Genomic DNA, 20025 nt, shown 5'->3' with positions numbered 1-20025 from the left:
TTGAGTGAAGTCTGAAAGATCAAAGGTGTGCATGTCTTTATGTTTCTTCTGAGCTTTGGGGATTTATAAGGAAATCCAGGTTGTGTGATTCTGTCTTGCTTCAAAGTCAGTCTGTGTCCTCTTCACCCCTCTGCTACCGGGAGCATATTTAGCCTAGAAAGTAGCTTTTAAATACAGCTTAACATGTTTCAATTAACACTAAATAGAGATGCTATTTAATGCCTTTGAAAAGATTAGCAGGTTGTGGTCAAGCCTGGTGAGAAGAACGCAAGCCTTTTTTGGCCATTGTTGACATATATGAGCCCCATTGGTTATTTGCATGTATTTTATTACATGGCTCCACCCACTCTTTAAGGCCCTGCTTGTGCTTTGAATTTTACACATTGCCCCTGGGAGGACTGGGTTTTTGCCTAAAAGAAATGTTAGACTGCTGTGTCAAAACTAAAGGGAAGATTGAGGTGAGTATAGGGGGAGTATCTGTGGAGGTACAGAACTCATCCCTAATTAGGATACTACTAATCCATCTCTGCCAGAGCTGGCTTTGTTTCTGCCATTCATATACATACATCTGGAAAGCAAAGATTTAGTCTTTAGAATGCCTGAAGTGGTTTTTAAAACATGCACTTCCTGGTGGGATGATGCTTCTGAATTCAAACTGCAGACATTGGTTGCTGCTTTGCTGACATTCACAATATAGGAGTAAATCTTGAGCCTTCTTAGGTTTACTTAATGTAAGTGTGTAGGCTAAGTGGTATTCTCTCCCTCCTCAGTAATGATGCTGTTTCTATTTGAAAGGAAAAATAAGTGCCGCCCCCTTCTCCCAGGAGACACTTCTGGGACACAGGCATTTCTCACAGGCAGAAGGAGAAAATGTTCATTAAAAAGATGGCAGTTTATCATAGGCATCTGTAGAAATTAGAGAGAGAGCTGGTTATGTCATTATAAGGAGATCAAGCATGATCTCTATGGTTATAATGATGGTGTGTGCTTTGACAAAGACTGGGGAAAGCTTACAAACACAAATTAATATTGTAATAGGACATTTTGGTTTCAGGATGGTAGTTTTTTGGATTTTGGTTTGTGCTTTTAACCAGTCCTTCCCATGCAGTACTACAGGTTGCACCTCTCAAGTCCAATACTCTGTCGTCCAGAAACCTCCATGGTCCAACAGGACCACAGATGTTACCAGACAAGAGAATATTGGGTTGGTGCAGGGGTCCCACTGGGGCTGGGAGGAGCCTCGGCCTGCCCTGGGGCATTGTGGGTTGGGAGGCAGCTGGAAGGCTGGGAGGTGGAGCTGCTCCCTGCTCCATGGCAGCGTGGGACTGAAGCCAGGGCCCCTTGGCAGCCCCACGGCAGCCTGGGGTGGGACAGTGGCTGGCTGGGGCTGCAGCAGCCCTGGAGCACAGGGCTGTCTTGGTGCAGAAGCCCTGGACTTCGCCTCATCTGACAAACTCTCTTTTTCGATACCTGTCGGGTCCTGAATATGCCAGATAAGGGCAGTACAAACAGTAGCCGCTCAGCGTTAGACTTGGGCTAGCTCAGCAGGAAGAGAAAGTGAAACTAATCTCTCTGTGCATGCTGAGGAATGTAGAAGGTAGACAAATCTCCAACATATTAAATGGAGTTTGCAAAATTTTTGTTACATCTGCAACATGGTTAGTAATGCAAGAAAAAATAGGAGAGGGTGATTAGATATGGAGCCATATATGTTGCTCAGTTAATCTTTATGATCTTGTAGAAGTGTAGATCTTTTTTAATCGAGAATTTGTCTTCTGTCATTTTCCCTGGAATGTATCGCTGGCTTTCTTGAGCCACTTGCCAAAAATGGGACAAGTGAATGTTACAATTTCACAGAGAGTCTGTTAAGTTAAACATTTCTCAGTACTTTGCAAGCTTCTGGAAACGTAGAACAAGCGTGCTTTGTACGGCCTTTCCAGGCCCCTGTGGTGAGAAAGCTGATTGCCCTTAATGTAGAATTCTTGTTTCATTTCTGAATATCTGTCGGATGGTGTTGTAAGTGGGATTGCTGGAAAAGTCTTCCCTGGTGCCCAGGACATACTCCCTGCTTTATCAATTGACATGAGTTCAAATTCCTCTTCCCTACCATGATTTCAGAGTTCACAGCCTCTAATTTACTTCCATCTCCTCCCTGGATCTCCCTCATTTTCAGATGGAGGAGAATAGGACAGCTGGTGGTATCTGAACATACAGCTGAGGAGTTCCTTGGCCCCAGGCCTAAGCCACCTCTGATGCAGATTCCCTATGTAGACTTGGGTAAATCACTTGGGGGGCAGTACTGCAATGGGCTGTGTATGGGGGTACACATATTGGTGTCAGATGGGCTCCATCTGTGTAGTGCTCATTGCTGGGTAGTGGTCTTAATCTCTCTGTTTTGGTTTCCCCATTTGTATAAAATGTGGTGCCTCCCTCAAAGATGTTGATAAGGCTGATAACTGTAAGAGCTACAGTGTGTATTGCTAAGTATTCTCTGTGCAAGTATATTTCTAATGCAGATGTCACCTTTTATTTCGAGGGAACATGACATCAAGAAAATAGTTCTTTTCCCAAGTAAAAGGAGATTCTGTAGTTTTGGAAATATAATGAGATGTTCACCCTGTTCTCGCATTTCTAGAACAGGGCAGTTGGCCGACCCAAAGGGAAACTTGGTACTGCCTCTGCAGTGAAGCTAGCCGCTAATCGGACGACTGCAGGAGCGCGCCGGAGAAGGACGCGATGCCGCAAGTGCGAGGCTTGCCTACGTACCGAGTGTGGCGAGTGTCACTTCTGCAAAGACATGAAGAAGTTTGGTGGGCCTGGAAGGATGAAGCAGTCCTGCATTATGAGACAGTGCATTGCGGTAAGTGTCTACTTATGGCTCTGGCTCTCCTGAGACATCTTGACCTTACTCTGTCTCAGAACGTACTCACCCATTTTTCACTGATCTCCCTGTCCCTGGTGACTAGATGTGGGCTGTTGCACTCGTTCCTCAAAGTTCATCTCTCCTATTTTAAAAGCAGTTGGTAAAGCAAGTTGAACACTGTGGCTTCCGTTTGAGAGATCCTTCTCAAATCTCCTTCCTTCCCCCCTCCCTCAACATTTATTTAAAAATGTAATTTTGGGTTCTTAGTAGGCTTTTGGGGCAGGAGGTGACAGTGTGATCAGAGGATTATTAGAAATGTGCAAGAATTTGCACCTTGAATACAAATCTCTTTGAATGTCAGGCTGGAGGAAAATTCAAGTCTGATTCAAAGGTAAGGGTGCACCTCAGGAGGAGTGAGGGAGAGTGTTTTTCTGCTTTGGATCTTGCCAGAATCCATGAGAACCATTAACTTTACCACCTGTGCTAAAGAAGGTAGAAATCTTGGGAGATGTTAACCCACCATTTTGGCACTGTTGCAACATGACTCTCAAAGTAAAGCAGATCCAGACATGAATTTGTTGCCTCCTCGGTGTTCTTTTCATGCTGAGGTGCTGTGTTGTTCCGGGGATATATGCCCTGGATCCACTTTCTGAAGGGAGGAAACTCCGGATTTTCTTCACACTTTTAGTTGTGGTTAACTATGTTTTGTAAGTTTGAGTGTTTCATAGAATACTAGGACTGGAAGGGACCTCGAGAGGCCATCGAGTCCAGCCCCTAATGGCAGGACCAAGTACTGTCTAAACCATCCTTGATAGACATCTATCTAACCTGTTCTGAAATATCTCCAGGGATGGAGATTTCCACAACCTCCCTTGGCAATTTATTCCACTGTTTGACCACCCTGACAGTTAAGAACTTTTTCCTAATGTCCAACCTAAACCTCCTTTGCTGTAGTTTAAGTCCATTGCCTCTTGTTCTATCCTCAGAGGCCAAAAAGAACAAGTTTTCTCCCTCCACCTTATGACACCCTTTTAGATACCTGAAAACCTCTGTCATGTCGCCCCTCAATCTCTCTTTTCTAAACTAAACAAGCCTGATTCTTTCACCTTTCTTCATAGGTCACATTCTCTAGACCTTTAATCATTCTCGTTGCTCTTTTCTGGACCCTCTCTAATTTGTCCACATCTTTCTTGAACTGCGGTGCCCAGAACTGGACACAATACTCTAGCTGAGGCCTAACCAGTGCAGAGTAGAGAGGAAGAATGACTTCTAATGTCTTGTTTACAACACACCTGTTAATGCATCCCAGAATCATGTTTGCTTTTTTTGCAACAGCATCACACTGTTGACTCATACTTAGCTTGTGGTCCACTATAAACCCTAGATACCTGTCTTCTGTTGTCATTCCTAGACAGTGTCTCCCCATTCTGTATGTGTGAAACTGATTGTTCATTCCCAAGTGGAGCACTTTGCGTTTGTCCTTATTAAACTTCATCCTGTCCTCTGATGGATTCAAAGGCCAAATTTGTGCAGGGATTAAATTGTGCCAGCCAGTATTACTACAGGTTGAAACTCTCTAATCCAGCACCCTAGAGACCTTACTGGTGCCGGACAAGAGAATTTGCTGGACCACAGGAGATTATGTTGTCTAGTAGCATTACCAGCACTTCCACGTATACTGGGCTCTAAGGGGTAAATTACAGCTAAATACCAGCATCGACCACTGAGAGCCTGGACTGGTGGCTGGAAACAAACTTTGAGACCACAGGAAACATGGCCACACCCATGATAAATTTTCATCCAACTAACTAAAATCATGCTGGATTATAGAGTTTGCTGGATGAGAGTGTTCTGGATTAGAGAGGTTCAATCTGTTTTTGCTTTTTATTTATTTTTTAAAGGAAAGGCACATTGTCTGCTGGTGGTGGTGATACTTCAGCAGTGGCTTCCATCTGATCTTAGTTTAGTCACACAGCACGGCCTGGAGTTAAGTATGTGGGCTATTTGGTTTTTTTTTTTTTGTTTGGTTAGTTGGGGTTTTTTTTTTTGTATTTGTATTTGAGGAAACTGATGCAGACGCAAATTATGCTTTGCCCAGGGTCTCTCAGCCTGTAGAAGAGCCCTGCATAGAACTCAGATCTCCTATGTCTGATTTTCAGAACAGCTCAGCACTTAGCAAATGTTAGGTGTGGAGCTGTTCTGAATATCTGACTCCTTGTGCTGTGCCATACATCCTCATTAGAACAGAAGATGTGGATTCACTTCTGGATATTTTCCTGGCTCTGTCAGACTTGCTTTGTAACCTTGACCAAGGTGAACCTCTGCTTTCTGATCTGTAAAGTGGAGGGAATACCTGCTTGTCATTTGACTATTTTAGATTATTATTCACTCGCTTTTGATGTGAATTTATTGACCAGTTTGGATGGAGAAGTTTCCTGCTCCCACTTCTTTTTGGGGCTTACAGTGGGCTTACAAAATGGCTTTGCTGTCCACATTGGTCAGAGAAACTGCTAACAGCAAGAATTTTAATCATGGCATGCAACCCTGATCCCGTGAGGAAGCCTCCTCCATTTCTTATGAATAGTCCTAAACGGAGCAGGGCTACTCTTGTGTTGTGGTTTTTCTTTTTGTTTGTCTTGTGGGGGATAAGAGGGGAGAGGACGACAAAGCCCAGTGCAAGTCTGTGTCCAGAATGATCACAAACCTTCATGGAATTAGATTCTGTTCCAGGCATCTTTCCCTATATTCTGTGGGAAAATGTGTCTTCCAAGATCAGTTCAGTTTCAGCCACTTTACTTCAGAGAGCTATAGTCTGAGCTCAGAGTTCAGAGTGGAGATTCCTTGGTATGACTCCCTGCTTGGATATGGACTCTGGGGCCTTGTCTGCTCTGGGGAAATTACCATTGGTGTTAGAACCAGTGGGAATCTTATTTTAGCTTCTCTAGCATAAAGAAGGCCTGTAGAATTGTGTACTTGCTCCTTAAAATGGTTCTGTTTCAACCATTGTTGTTTATAACAATGTCTCATGTTCCCCACTAGCCATCATGTCTTATATAAACTGTCAGTGTGTCCTCTAATTGCTGTTAGTAGCAGTTAATTGCGGGTACATGTCCTGCAGCTTCCAGCACAGGTCCTCAAGGCAAGGCTTTGTGCAAGTAAGAGTTCAGTTTGAGAGTTGCTGCTCAGTAGATTATTGTTTTCCAGTTTAGAAATATCAAACATATAAAGAGCACAATTATTTGGTAGTATTATTACAAGCCTTAAAAGAACCTGTACTGCAGTTCATAAAACAGGGAACTAAGCTGTGTGATATGGTGGCAGATGCATTAGTCCAAGAGAAGAAGGAATTGAGTGTGCGAGGTGATGTATGCTGTACAGAGTGGTTCCTAAGGGTTATGCAGGGGCATTGAGGTGGAAGGACCAGTTGTAATGGTTCAGCAGCAATATGAGCATTTCCATGATGCCAAGCAACCTGGGGCAGGATATATAACTGCAGATCCTTGCCCCAAATAAGTGACAGTGTGTGTTACAAGCATGGCAGCTGCTTGCAATACAGAACATTTCTAGTAGACAGTTTCTATGGCTTTGGCTTGACTTCTGTCACTGTTCCCCAATTGCAGAATGGAGATAATCTCTCCCTGCGTGGGGATTAATTAGTTAATGTTTTTAAAGTTCTCTAAAGATTTATGTCCTGCATAAGTGCTAAGGATTTATTGGCCTGTTGAGGCACAGAAGTGTTGCCGAAGTTAATACATCAAGTGTCAGTGTATAAGGCAGACTGAGAAGTAATAGCTTCAGTGTCGCTCTTTTTTTAAAAAAAAAAAAAAAATCCTGCCTAAGACTTCAAACTGTGGATGGACCAGTTGGCAGTTTATATTGATAAATTTCACTTCACACACAATTATCCAATGATACAGGATTTGTACATCTAAAATGAAGCCTCTGCCATGTAAGCTAGTTCTCAGCTCTTGAGTGTTCAATAGATAAATAGTTAAATAGTGATATATGATCTATCAGATCGGATTTTCAGTTGTAGCCAGCTTTTGTGTGTGGTGTTGTACCCCACCTCGTCATAGAGATTTAAAATTCCATTTAATTAGTTAACTGGTTAAATGCTAGGTTTAACCAGTTAAGTGAGTGTGGGGAGCCAGCTGGGTCAGAGTAGCCATGTTGCCATAGACAGAGGGTACACCTTCTGCTCACGCGATGCCTGGGCCCTAGAGGAGCGTCCGTGCACAGTATCCTGGCCTGGAAGTGCTGCAGGCAGGGCTGGAGCAGTCCCGTATATGGCCAGCGGTCTCCCCAGCCACCCCTTCCTCATTTTTAGCTGCCCCCTCCCCCATGGCCGCCATGGATGGAACTCCTCTGGCCCATCTGGAGTGCCCCTACCCTGCCCCAGACGGGAGACTGTTCCAGCCCTTATCAGTTAACTGTAACCATTAAGCTTTGCTCATTTAGGGTGAGGCTTACCAGTCAACCGGTCAAAATCTCTACTTGTCACAAGACGTGCACCATATTGCAGCAAACCCAAGTACTTGTGTAACCCTTGCCTGCTCGGTGTGGCACTCAGTACTCCTTTGCGGTGGCTGGGCCGGCTGTAGAGATTGAGTCTGCTACAGCCTAGGCTAAGAGAAGGTGCCTTTTAGCTCATGCGTTTAACTCAAGAGGTCCCAGCTTTGAACCTCACTGATGATGTCTGAGCTGGTCTGTGTGTTATACTTGTGTGTCTTATTGGTGCAAAGACAGTGAGTTAATTAGACTGATATTTAGCACTTTGACACTCAGGTAACAAAAATAACTGAAATAGGTGAAGAAATTTTAACTGAGACGTGTCCTGGAAGGAAAAATATTGCCAATCGCTAGGCAGTTAACCCATTACTTCTTATTTTTCTAAGTGTTTATACATTGCCTGCAAAATTGTATCCTGATAGCAGCCTGTAGGTGACACTATGATATAGATATTAATTGTGATTAGATCTGGGAGTTGAGAGAGTCCTGATTTTGCTGTGGACTTACTTCGTGACCTTGGTTGATTCCAATAATCTTCCTCTGCTCTTTCTGCAAATCAGAGCTGCCTGCCAAGGGAGGTTGAGGTATAAAAAAGTGATGTTTTTGATGTTCTAATTTCTCTTCTTCTATGTCACTCTGTTACAGTAAACTGTTGCACAAGCAGGACTTTGTATCAGTCCACTGTATATTTGGAAGAGTGCTGATGTATTTAGTTGACAGGATTTATCACTTGGGTTATGTATCCATTGATGTTAGTGTTGTTACAGGGAGCCAAGATCATCCCTAATGCATCTCATTCACTGCTTTTTGCTCTAGAACACTTATCCCGCTGTTGACATTCAGTGCTTGTTAAGTCATTCGTTAGAGGTGGTGGCTCTCGGGACTTTACACAATCAAGGACCCTGTGCCGCAAACTGCTTTGAAATTAGTTGAACATAGTCTTGATGGTCATTTCTAATACGTTACTTTTCTTCTAACCTCTCTCTCATTTGTGCCAATAGCCCGTGTTGCCTCACACTGCTGTGTGTCTCGTGTGTGGAGAAGCTGGGAAGGAAGACACTGTAGAAGAGGAGGAGAGCAAGTTTAATCTCATGCTAATGGAATGTTCCATTTGTAATGAAATAATACACCCAGGTTGCCTTAAGGTGAGTCCAGAAATGACACTAGCAGTAGTAAAAATCAGAGACTGTCACTTCCATCAATTAAAAAGAATGAAATAAAACTAACTGCTTGAAAGGCTTTTTGTGCAAACTTTGAGAATATAGAATTGGTGCAAGGTGCAGGTTGGAACCCAAAAGCCCCATGGACTGGATAATGCTGTCTGTAGTTTCAACTCTGTAATCTTGGGGGAGAAATGGCACAATTTGCAGAGGTGCTTAGCACTCAGTGCCTGTTATAGACAGGAGGGTGTAGGAGGGCAGGATGCAGTTGCCCAGCACTTCTGAAAATGAGGCCTTTAGTGTTTAGCAAAAGAGTGGCTGATCGCACCAGCTGGAGCTAGTGGTAGCAGGGGAAGGATCTGTGTAGCCTGTCCTCCAAGGCACCTCACTCCTGACCTGCAGCACTGCTTTACTGTTGCACTGCACCAAGCTTATGTTCCTTCAGATTTTCCAGTCTTGTCCTGTAGCATAACCAAATACATAACATTCTTCCAGATTTGTCCTGCAGGACAGATTCACTCTTCAGTGATTTTTGAAACATTGTCTTTTACAACCAAATCTGGGGCTTCCTGACGTGAGCTAGCTCTCTGCAGGATGTGGGTCAGACTGTGAAATTCAGGCAAGCCCTACTGCTGTCCCGTGTGTTCATGATGAGAGAATAAACAGCTAAGTGCTAGTTCGGCAGCATAGAAAAATCACTTCCAGTGTCCATGAAAATCAAAAAAATTGAGAACTGCAAGTACCTGCCCTGGGTAAACAGGTGTGGAGTTTTTTTGCAAACAGAACAGCTGACAAATAACAACCCTTAGGCCCTTTATGGCACTCCCCCACCTCTGTTTCAAATTTAGTCCCCTTATATCCTTTACCCTTCTGGTGAATCTAGTTTTGATATCTTATTGGCCTTGTTTCCAACCTGCCTCTTGTGTAGTCAGTGTCCTCCTTGCACTGGTCTGCCAAGCTACCCTTGCTTTCCATATAAATCTTCTGATGCATTTCTTCCACAATGCAATGAAGTTAATCTAATTTGTAAAAAAAATTTTTTGTTTAAAATTGACTGAAGGTATGAACTTGTCCTAAATGAATAACCTATGTGCTTTTACTGTCATAACTTGTCTCTTTCCTTAGCCCATCCCGAACCTGCTATTTATTTCCACTTTCAAGATCAAAAATAAGACAAAAGGTGCAATTTTCAAAAGAACCTAAGTCTCGCTTTCAAAAAGTACTTAAAGGCATATGAAAAGTGTATTATTAACTGTTCAGGGCATGACCAGGTCATCTATTATACCATAAAGCTCTTAATGCAGTTTTGGAGATTGTCTTTAAAAAATACAATACTGATAAAAGTGTACAGAATATGGTTTTCTTCTCTGTATCCTAGCGATTGAATTGATGAAGAAAGATAGGGTAAAGGTCAAGGAGGCTATAAAGTATTAGTGGTGGGCATGCCGTATCTTTTAATGATTTTTGTGTATGATGGTGTTTTGTTGGTAACATCACAAGGCTGCAAACAGGCACATCATAGTGCCAACAGGGTAGTATTGTTCCTTTTAGTGCATTTAACCTAGAGCCACTGGAAGAAAAACATCTGATCTGAGAAAAAACAAGTCTGCCCCCCCCCCCCCACCACCGGTGTTATAGTGACTGCTTCTAGATGGCAATAATCCGTATGTGACTTTGCACTGCCACTTAACACTGTGAATTGTAAGTGGACTGTGCCTCTTTCCATCTAGGTGAAGGAATCAGATGGTGTCGTTAACGATGAACTGCCGAACTGCTGGGAATGTCCAAAGTGCAACCATGCAGGGAAAACTGGGAAAGTGAGTTTCACTGGAATGCATGAGATGCTAAATATTGCATAGTCTCTCCTACATCCAGATCTTTTGTTGTTGTCTTGTTAGGACTTGGGAACAAAGCATCTAAAAAGTCACGTAGTAAACTAAGCAACACATTTTCTAATAATTGTAGACTATTTACAAATTTTCTCTACTTTTTTAGTTTTTGTACTGTACACGCACATCATTCAGCTGAGACAAAGAAAAGGAATTTGTCAGCATCCTTCTTGTTTGCTGTCATTTCGCTGTAGGAATCCAGGCATTACAACATTGTAACAAATCCTGCAAAGTGGGGTGTATGTTTTTACTTCCAAACTGAAACCTGGTGTGGTTTTTTTTTTTTTTTTTTTTTTTTTTTTTTTTAAGATTTTTGTAAAGCTACTTGAAACAAAATCTCATGTGTCCCTTACAGCTAGTGAATCATTATATTCTTTTTTATCACTTTAGATGGAGGTAGAAATTATGCTATAAATAAGGGAAAGCTCCTTAGAGGTTCAGCGGGGTAGCCATGTTTGTCTATAGCTTCACAAATAACAAGCAGTCTTTTAGCACCTTAGAGACTAACAAATTTATTAGCTCATGAGCTTTAAAATTTGTTAGTCTCTAAGCTGCTAAAAGACTGTGTCTTATCTTTAGAGGTTGAAATTATTTACCATACTAACTGCTTATGAACAGCCATTTACTGGGTTAATCAACTGCTTGTAACCAGACAAAAGCTTCAGATGAAATATGTTGCAAACAGCATAAAAGGCATAAGATATAAAGTTTGTTTGTGTTTTCTCTCTCTTTGGCGTACAAGCAAAAGCGTGGACCAGGATTCAAATACGCGTCGAATCTCCCTGGCTCACTGCTTAAGGAACAGAAGATGAACAGAGATAATAAGGAAGTAACAGAGGCAGCAAAACGGAAAGGGGAATGCGAAGAAACCCCCACGCGGAAATCTGATGAACATTCCAAAAAACCCCCTATTGATCCTATTTTGAGGAGAAAGTCAGATGAAGTGCATATGCGAAGGAAAAGAAAATTTGAGAAACCCCAAGAACCTGCAATGAGAAAGCGGGTGGGTTGGGGAGGATATTTCCTTCATGTGCACGTACACAAATATTGATAGGTCTTGCACTTCTCCTTTAAGATTTCCTTTGTGTTGCTTGAATTCCAGCAAGTGCTAGTTAGAAAGGAAATTGCATAGCACTTTACATTTCTTTCCGAAAATTACCCATCATGAAGAACAGTAAAATTCTCCACATGAACTTCATTTTACTTTTTATTCAAGGATAGAGAAGACTAGGCAAAGAACTGGCTACTTCCTATGGGGGAAAAAAAAAAAAAAAGGAAATTCTGAACTAAAAAAACCCCTGTAGGGCTCTATTTTTAATGGAGCGGGTAGTAGGGTCAAAAGTTGTTTCATTCAGCCCTTTTCATCTCGAGCCACTGGGTGGCACCTGATAGCTTTCTGTAACTAGCCATAGCTACATACAGCAGCAGCAATACTTGATTAAGTAATTGATCCTTATGGCATCTCAGAGATATTCTCCCCAGCTTACTGAGAAAAAGAGGAATCTATCTATTGCTTTCAGTTGCAATTTAGGTATTCTTTTTAAAATTTAACTTGCAGTTTATTTGGGTCAGAGAGCATCTGAATTTCTCAAATTACGCTAGGGATTGCAGATTAGCTTGTGTGGGTAAGAGAGGAGGAGGACATGGCTCTAACTCTGGTCATAAGTAACTGTAGCTGGAACCACACTACAGCAGATCGATCTGCTGAGGGCTGATCTTCCCGGTTTCATTTTGCACGTGCATGAAATGATGCTCCCAGGAGTCGACATCGACCCCTATATTCCTCACAAGAAGCAAGGAATAAGGAAGGTTGATGGGAGAAACACTCCTGTTCACTTTCCTGTCTGGACAGACATGGAAATGGACCACGGATAAATTGATTTTAGTTATGCAGTTGGCATAGCTAAAATTGCTTATCAGCGGTCATCTTCTATGTCTAGTATAGAGAGAGCCTGTGTTTTTGCTATCAGTTGTGTTTAGTGACAGTTTCTGCACTTGTTTTATAATACACCTAAATTCACTGTTAGATAGCCCAAGATTAGAAATACAAGCAGTACGCTTAGGGATTCACATTAAAAGGACAGAGTAGAGGGACTCCACAATGCCAATCCACACGTGTTTGGTCTCTACCCAGTGCTGTTATCTGCTTACCTTCATGGGCCCTAAAAAGTATTTGACTTAGTAGAAGATGCTGGTATGTGTTTCCCACATTCCTCCAGAATGTCAGACACTTTGGCTTCATAAAATGACATCACAGTGGGCTGGGGAGGAGATTATGTGGGGACGTTAAATGTTTATTATTTCAGCCTTTGGAAACCACAAACCATAGGCATGCAGAAAACCAGGAAACAAAGTGTGGCTTGATTATTTTATGACGGGTTACCTGTCTGCTTTATTATGGTGCTGTAACCACTTGCCAAACAAGCTGTCAACTGAAGAAAATTGGTATAGTAGGAATTTTTACTAGATACCTACACAAAAATTAAAACATTTTTGTTTTTTCTGTCCTGTAACAGCTAAAACTTGGTAAAGAAGAGAAACTCTTCAGGAAAAAGGTACTTTGATACCTCTTTAATTTGTATACTTCCCTCTTGTGTTCTCTGATCTGCACCGTGGTTCGGTTTCTTTAGGCATCCCATTATTGTGTGTCTGCTGCCATTTGTACTGCATATTTGCATTTCAGAATTACAAAATATCTTTTTTTTTTTTTGATGCACACAGAGGTTTCCATCTAAGATAAGTTAATCTTCACAGTCACTTTTTATTTCCAGTTCTACAGTCCTCTACTAAAATGATGTCAAAACATAAGATAGGTCATTTTCAAAAGCCCATAGGTAAAATTCTCTTCTCTCTACTGATGTTCTGTTCTTTTCTCCCTACATGTATCAATGTTGCCACATTTTTATCTGATGGTGCATGAAGCAAAGTTTGTTCCAACATTGCTGGTGATCAACTAATGTTTTTAAATATGATTTGTTTCATGTGTAAACATGATTATAAATGTAGGTCATTAAATTATCCAGCTCTTAGTTTTTGACACACTCATATCCTGGGATAGAGAATGTTATAAGGTGACTATGGTCTGAAGAAGTTTCCTTTTAATTAATCTACAGACCTGTTACTAACTTTCAAGTAACTTCTCATTCTCCTGTACAGTAAACCCTCAGTTTAACGGACCCTGATATAACAGACACTGTCTGCCAGCAGCCTCCCTCACACCCTCAAATAAATGCTGGCAACTCACCAGAGCCGGAGCCGCTGGAAGAGTTGTTGGAGCAGCTGGGGCTAGGGCCCCAGGAGTAGCTGGGGCCAACCGGGGGCTGCTGCAGCCTAGCTCTCTCTCCTGAGCCTGCTGCATTCCTCCCAGGTCTCAGAGCACTTTGCAAGGTGCCTGCAGTCCTGCAGAGTCAGATATAACAGACTTTTGGATTTAATGGATGCCCCTTCCCCCCATTAGTCCGTTAAATTGAGGGTTTACTGTAACAAGTGAATGTTAAAAAAGAAGAGATTGATCATCTTTTTCACTAATTCTCCTATAATCCTCTCTAATTTTGATAAAAGCTCCTCCCCTTCTGCCCCCAGCTGTGAAGGTTGTGCATTAAAAGCTAGGATCAAGCCCTTTTATTTGATCCATACAGTTTATTGCAGCTGTATAGAAATTCTGGCATAACAACACTCAGTGTGTTTATAGTGCCACATCTCCTTTCGTCAGCCTCAGCCCTGTTTACTGTTGTGCACTTTCATTTTGTTTTTAAGAACTCTCCACTTCTCTCTTGCTTGTACTGTTCCGAATAGGCTAGAAATCTTCCCCTTTTTGGTACTGCACATGTCATGCAACTGTGTCCAACGTACATCTATGTGGGATTTCATTAAAGTAGACAAGCAATGTGTCAGTCATGCATGTGAAGAGTGACTGGCGCCAGGAAAGAAGGTGCTAGCCGATCCCACCACAGCTCCACTTGAAGTGACTTCAGGTCTCATTAGGTTAGCAGTGTGTCAGAATCACTGATGCTGTACAAACTCATGCTCTGTTGGAGAGAGACTGAGACAATGCACTGCACTCTTTGGTACACAAAGGGGTAGTTACCACTGATTTATCTTGCAGTATGTGGCAGAACAGCACTATGCCAGGAATGGACTTAGTAATGGTAATACAGAATGTTACAAAACTTGCTAAATCAAATGGACACCCCCGCCCCACATGTGCTCAGCCTGTGATGCTGGCTCTTCTAAGCCTCTTACTCTTCCTTTTCAGAGGCGATCATGGAAGGCTACAGATGACCGACCTGCCATCAAACCCCTGCGCCGCTTTAAACAAGAACCTGAGGAAGATCTGCCAGAAGCACCTCCAAAATCCAAGGAGAGCGACCAGTCGCGGTCGAGCTCTCCCACTGCGGGTCCCAGCACTGAAAGTGCAGAGCCCAGGGACAAGAAGAAGATAAAGATGAGGCGGAAAAGGCGGCTTCCGAATAAGGAACTGAGCAAAGAGCTGAGCAAGGAGCTCAATCAGGAGATCCAAAAAACCGAGAACAGCCTTGCCAATGAGAACCACCAACCCATCAAATCTGAGCCAGAGAGCGAGAATGAGGAGCTCAAACGGGCTCTGAGCAATAGCGAGAGACTCCATAGGTTCAGCAAAGGGTTAAATGGGACTCCCAGGGAACTGAGGCACCAGTTTGTGCCAAGCCTGCGAAGCACACCTAGGGTGATTACCCGGCCACCACCTTCACTCTCTCCTCCCAAATGCATTCAGATGGAACGCCATGTAATCAGGCCACCCCCCATCAGCCCTCCTCCGGACTCGCTCCCCCTAGATGATGGGGCAGCCCATGTGATGCAAAGGGAAGTCTGGATGGCTGTCTTTAGCTACCTCAGTCATAGTGATTTGTGCATCTGTATGAGAGTTTGCAAGACCTGGAACAGATGGTAAGAAGCCGAGGGGGGGAACGCTGGCTCTATCTGACTGTATGATGGAATTCATGGAGGCATAGGTTAATCAGCACTTGCTAATTTTTCTTCTCCCTGAAGGGAATTCAAGCATGTGTCATGTTTTAGGGGAATGCTCTCCTCAGTTCACATGGAGTGAGGTTATGACCACAAATGCTGGCCTTTAACAAAAACACAGCAGATGTCACTTTCAGTGCGATTCAATCAAAGATAGTTGAAGTATTTCTAGGTGGGATTGTGTGTGCAGTTGTCCTGGTTTTTCTTGAGATCTCATACAAGGACAATAGTATAACTGCATAATCTCTCTATGCCAACTGTGTTCCAAAACTTTCAACTTAGATGACAAGCAGAGAGAGCAGTGGTCAAGTATAGGAATTGCCTGAACTGACATCATTAGATGCTTGCCTGCCGTTAACTTAAGTCTTTCTTCCAGCCAGTTATTAAGCACCTCAGAGATTCAGATAAGATATCACTTTGCCCCTTATTCACTGATTTAATAGATTCTTAAAGATGTTCTAAAGTTATATTTGCATATAAAGGGCAAAGGTGTAAAGAACTTTGTTGTATTCTCTGCCCTCTCTCTTTTTTTTAAGCAGTGAGTTCATTTATACAGAATCTGAGTATATTTTCATGCCGGTTGTTGTATTTCCATATATGATACCTCTCTCTGGGGATCATATAGAAATTGATTGGATGGGTCAGTGACCATACTCCAACAAGAAACTGTAATATATATTATGTCATAGCTGTGTTTGTATACTTGACTGAACTGCCAATAAAGCATCTTCTTGGCTGGCTGCTCAGATGCATCAAAACTTTCAATATTTACCCTACCAGCAGATAACACTTTTTCCTGGTACTACTCATTAATAAATAGGGTGATTGGCAAGTTTATATCTCAGCGGAGAAAGCAATTCATGGAATTGTTTCTACTGTGGATTCCATGGTGTTTTACCAGATGCTTGTGAACAGATTTTGTCCAGCTAAGTACAGTGTTTCCTCATGCTAAGTAATTCTTGCAAGTTTAAGATTTTTGCATGGTTCCAGTGCCCGTAGCAAACTAGCTACAGGGAGGGGACAGAGATGCAGAAGCTGTGTGGATGGGTAAGATTAAAATAGAGATGCAAAGCAAGAGAGAGAGATTTCAGTCATAGGAGCCTCAGCAGTTTAGCTAAAAGGAAAACTGAGGAAAGTTTTCAGCTTGTTCAACAGTCTCTCCTTGAATGCATGCATGAGCTCTCCTTAGCCTCCTCAGATAGATCTCTCTGCTGCTGCTGTTACAAATAAACTTATTTCTTATTCAAAGCATGCCCCCGTTAACAATTGTGTTGATTATAGGTGCTGTGATAAAAGATTATGGACCAAAATAGATCTCAACCATTGTAAATCCATCACTCCACTTATGCTCAGTGGCATTATTAGGAGACAGCCTGTAACCCTTGACCTGAGCTGGACAAACATATCTAAAAAGCAACTGAGCTGGCTCATCAACAGATTACCAGGTAAGTGATATTGGGATCGATACACCAGTCACGTTTTAGATATAATGAGGTCACACTAGGGAGAAATCTGTGTGAAATGTGTAATGAAAGAAAATTTAAAGTAATACCAAAGGGATTTAAATGGCCTCAGTAAGAAGTATTAGGTTATAGAATCCTAAAGCAATAGTATGACTGACTGGAAATTGATGGTGGTGATTGTTCAGAGTCCCATAGGAAACGAGTGTGGTAGATCCTAGTAGAAAAATGTCACAATCATTATTATAGGCATCCTTATTAGCTTCTTAAGAGAACATTAAGATCAAGTGGGTAACTGAGAACTCTGTCTCCAGGAAGACATCACCTGCTAGTTAGTGGTGGTTATTCCAAATCAGTGGTGAGATGTAGTGGCAGGGCATCATGGGGACACTTGCACTGTTACTGCTTGTGCTACGTCTGTCCTGGGGTCAGAAGGCTGCATTCTCTTGGAGCGTTAAGACCTGTCAGCAGTGCTGCATTTATCCTTAAAAATAACTTCAGTTGGACTCTGCAGTAGAATGAGCTGTGGCGTTTCCTTTGTATCTTCAGGTCTACGAGACCTGCTTTTATCAGGGTGTTCTTGGATTGCTGTCTCAGCACTTTGTAGTTCCAGTTGTCCTTTACTCCGAACTCTGGATGTTCAGTGGGTGGAAGGATTAAAAGATGCACAAATGAGAGACCTCTTGTCACCACCAACAGACAACCGACCAGGTAACCAATTTATTTATAAGTGTAGCTTGGCAAGTATCTTTCATGTGCCAGTTGCTTGTAGTTGGTTTGTGAAACACTGTTGTTTTTGGGGCCAGATCCTCAGTTATAGTAAATCAGCAGAGCTCTTTGAAGTCAGTTGTGCTACATCGATTTTACATTAGCTGAAGATCTGGGCTTACATATGTGAGGCACGTGGGCCACTACTGCCACAGTCCTTCTGGACATCCTGTGTAAGTTATCCTCGGTAACATATTACAGCCACTCACTTCATCTTCTCTGCCATCTTTCCCTGCAAATGACTTTCTTCCATTCAGACTGCAAACATGTATCCCTCAAAAAGATGGGAATCTTTTCTTTCAGTTCAGAACAGTAGTCGCTTCCTTGGCTGTATCAAGGGCTCAGTAGCGCAGAGCAATATTGTGTGATCTACCAAACGTGCTGCATCTGAACCTGCAAATGCATAGTGATTTTTCCTATGAGTAATTACATTAAACACATTGGACTCTTCATTATGTTACTGGGACCACGCACTCCTCCCTATTGGGGTTTGGATTTGTCCATATATCTGTGTAAACAGGAAATACTGTCTCAATTCTAGACTTGTGTGTGCTGGCGGCTCTGTCAAAATCATTAACCAAACTACCATCAAAATATTGAGGTTTTGTGGGGTAACCACTTCTTCAGATCTGGAGATAGTGCTGTGCTGGAAGTACTTCCAGTACAGCATTAAGTCCCAGTCTTCCATTTCAGCTCATTGAGTTGGGTTTGTCAGACCTCATTTTTTGTTCTCTTGTTCCAGTTGTTATATGGAACTCTTTGGGGGTGGGGGGAGGTATTTCCAGTACAGCACTATCTCCAAATCTGAAGAAGTGGGTCTACCCCATGAAAGCTTACCACCTATTTTGTTAGTCTTTAAAGTGCTTTTTTGTTTTGGTAAGATACAAACTAACATGGCTGCCTCTCTGTTACTAATCAAAATATTAATTTGAATTGCATTTTACATCTTAGACTCTACTGAAGCTGAAATAAGTCCCAGTCCTCCATTTCAGCTCACTGAGTTGGGTTTGTCAGACCTCATTTTTTGTTCTTTTGTTCCCATTGTTATATGGAATTCTTGGGGGGGTGGGCAGGAAAAAGGGGAAAGTGATTGCTGGGTTAATAGTGAGAAAGACTTGGGGTAAAACGCTGTCAGATGCACAAGCTAAAAGAGAAGAAACAGGAGAAACATGTATGGTCACCTTGAGGGCTCCTTGAAATACCAGGTAACTTAAATCACTTCCGTGTTACATTTGACTATTCATTTAAGTAAACTGGGGACATTGGCACCATAATTTAGAGTGCATGTTGTTTGGGGTTGTTTTTTAATCTGCTGCTGATTCAAAAACTGAATTTAAGAAAAACACTTTTTTGTCTTACAGGTCAAATTGACAACCGAAGTAAACTACGGAACATAGTTGAGCTGCGTTTGGCTGGTCTGGATATTACAGATGCTTCTTTGCGTTTGATCATTAGACATATGCCTCTGCTTTCCAAACTCAATCTTAGTTACTGTAACCACGTGTCAGATCAGTCTATTAACCTGCTGACAGCAGTAGGAACCACCACACGTGATTCCTTAACTGAAATTAACTTATCAGGTATGCAATGGGAGATATGAATGAGGCTTTGCCTAAGTGTAAGAGAGATTCTGGATTTGTATGGAATAGAGTACAAACTGAAAATTAGCTGTCGGACAAATGGAAGCGCACACGCATGCACATCAGCTCACTTGACCCTTCCTGGAGAAAAATACAACCAGCATTTCACCTTTTGTCATGTTAGCTTTCTTTTATGCTGGAGAATTCACTCTCCTCTCTAAGCTACCGCTTATGAAACTGGCTTATACTGGATTAAGATACAGGGTGTTACACAACTGGCAGCAAAGATCAGAGAATTGTCATCAAGCTGATAAGTTTTTAACGCATTGATTTTAATGACCAGTCCAATAACATAAGAGCACACGTGGGCATGTCACAGCCTGCACATAGTCCTTATATTGACAAATTAAGTAAGACAAGATATTAATGTAGTTCCTGTTTCTCTTGGCAGATTGCAATAAGGTTACTGACCAGTGCCTGTCCTACTTTAAACGTTGTGGAAACATCTGTCGGATCGATTTGAGGTACTGCAAGCAAGTGACAAAGGAAGGCTGTGAGCAGTTCATAGCAGAGATGTCAGTGAGTGTTCAGTTTGGGCAGGCAGAAGAGAAACTCCTTCAAAAACTAAGTTAGTTAAAGGACAAGCGTGTAAATATTGGGGCTCAGGGTGGGGAAAGGGACTAAGTAGGGAATTTATTTTCAGTTGGGAAACCAGAAAAATATCAGATTGGATTTTACAGTCCTGTAAAGGAGAAAATGTCATTACAACTACCCATGTAAGAATTTCAACCT

At 42.2% G+C, this 20025-nt stretch overlaps 1 protein-coding gene across 8 annotated transcripts in view; it reads left to right on the top strand.

Moving 5' to 3' along the window:
• The window catches only part of KDM2B (lysine demethylase 2B), a 170920-nt gene extending 151043 nt beyond the window's left edge, over positions 1-19877 (top strand). For 7 of the 8 annotated variants that reach the window (XM_075012802.1, XM_075012808.1, XM_075012807.1 and 4 more), the window contains 10 exons: positions 2636-2860; positions 8374-8517; positions 10263-10350; positions 11156-11424; positions 12938-12976; positions 14677-15347; positions 16707-16870; positions 17435-17596; positions 19015-19233; positions 19685-19877. In XM_075012802.1, coding sequence (XP_074868903.1) covers positions 2636-2860; positions 8374-8517; positions 10263-10350; positions 11156-11424; positions 12938-12976; positions 14677-15347; positions 16707-16870; positions 17435-17596; positions 19015-19233; positions 19685-19866 — 2163 coding nt within the window. In that variant the 3' untranslated portion in view covers positions 19867-19877. The remainder of the gene's footprint in view (positions 1-2635; positions 2861-8373; positions 8518-10262; positions 10351-11155; positions 11425-12937; positions 12977-14676; positions 15348-16706; positions 16871-17434; positions 17597-19014; positions 19234-19684) is intronic. The other variant, XM_075012803.1, reaches the window with a different exon arrangement.
• Positions 19878-20025: the final 148 nt, after the last annotated feature.

Source organism: Carettochelys insculpta, chromosome 18, assembly GCF_033958435.1.
Source record: "Carettochelys insculpta isolate YL-2023 chromosome 18, ASM3395843v1, whole genome shotgun sequence".
Classification (NCBI taxonomy): Eukaryota; Metazoa; Chordata; order Testudines; family Carettochelyidae; genus Carettochelys; species Carettochelys insculpta.
This window is presented reverse-complemented; position numbering and strand designations above follow the sequence as displayed.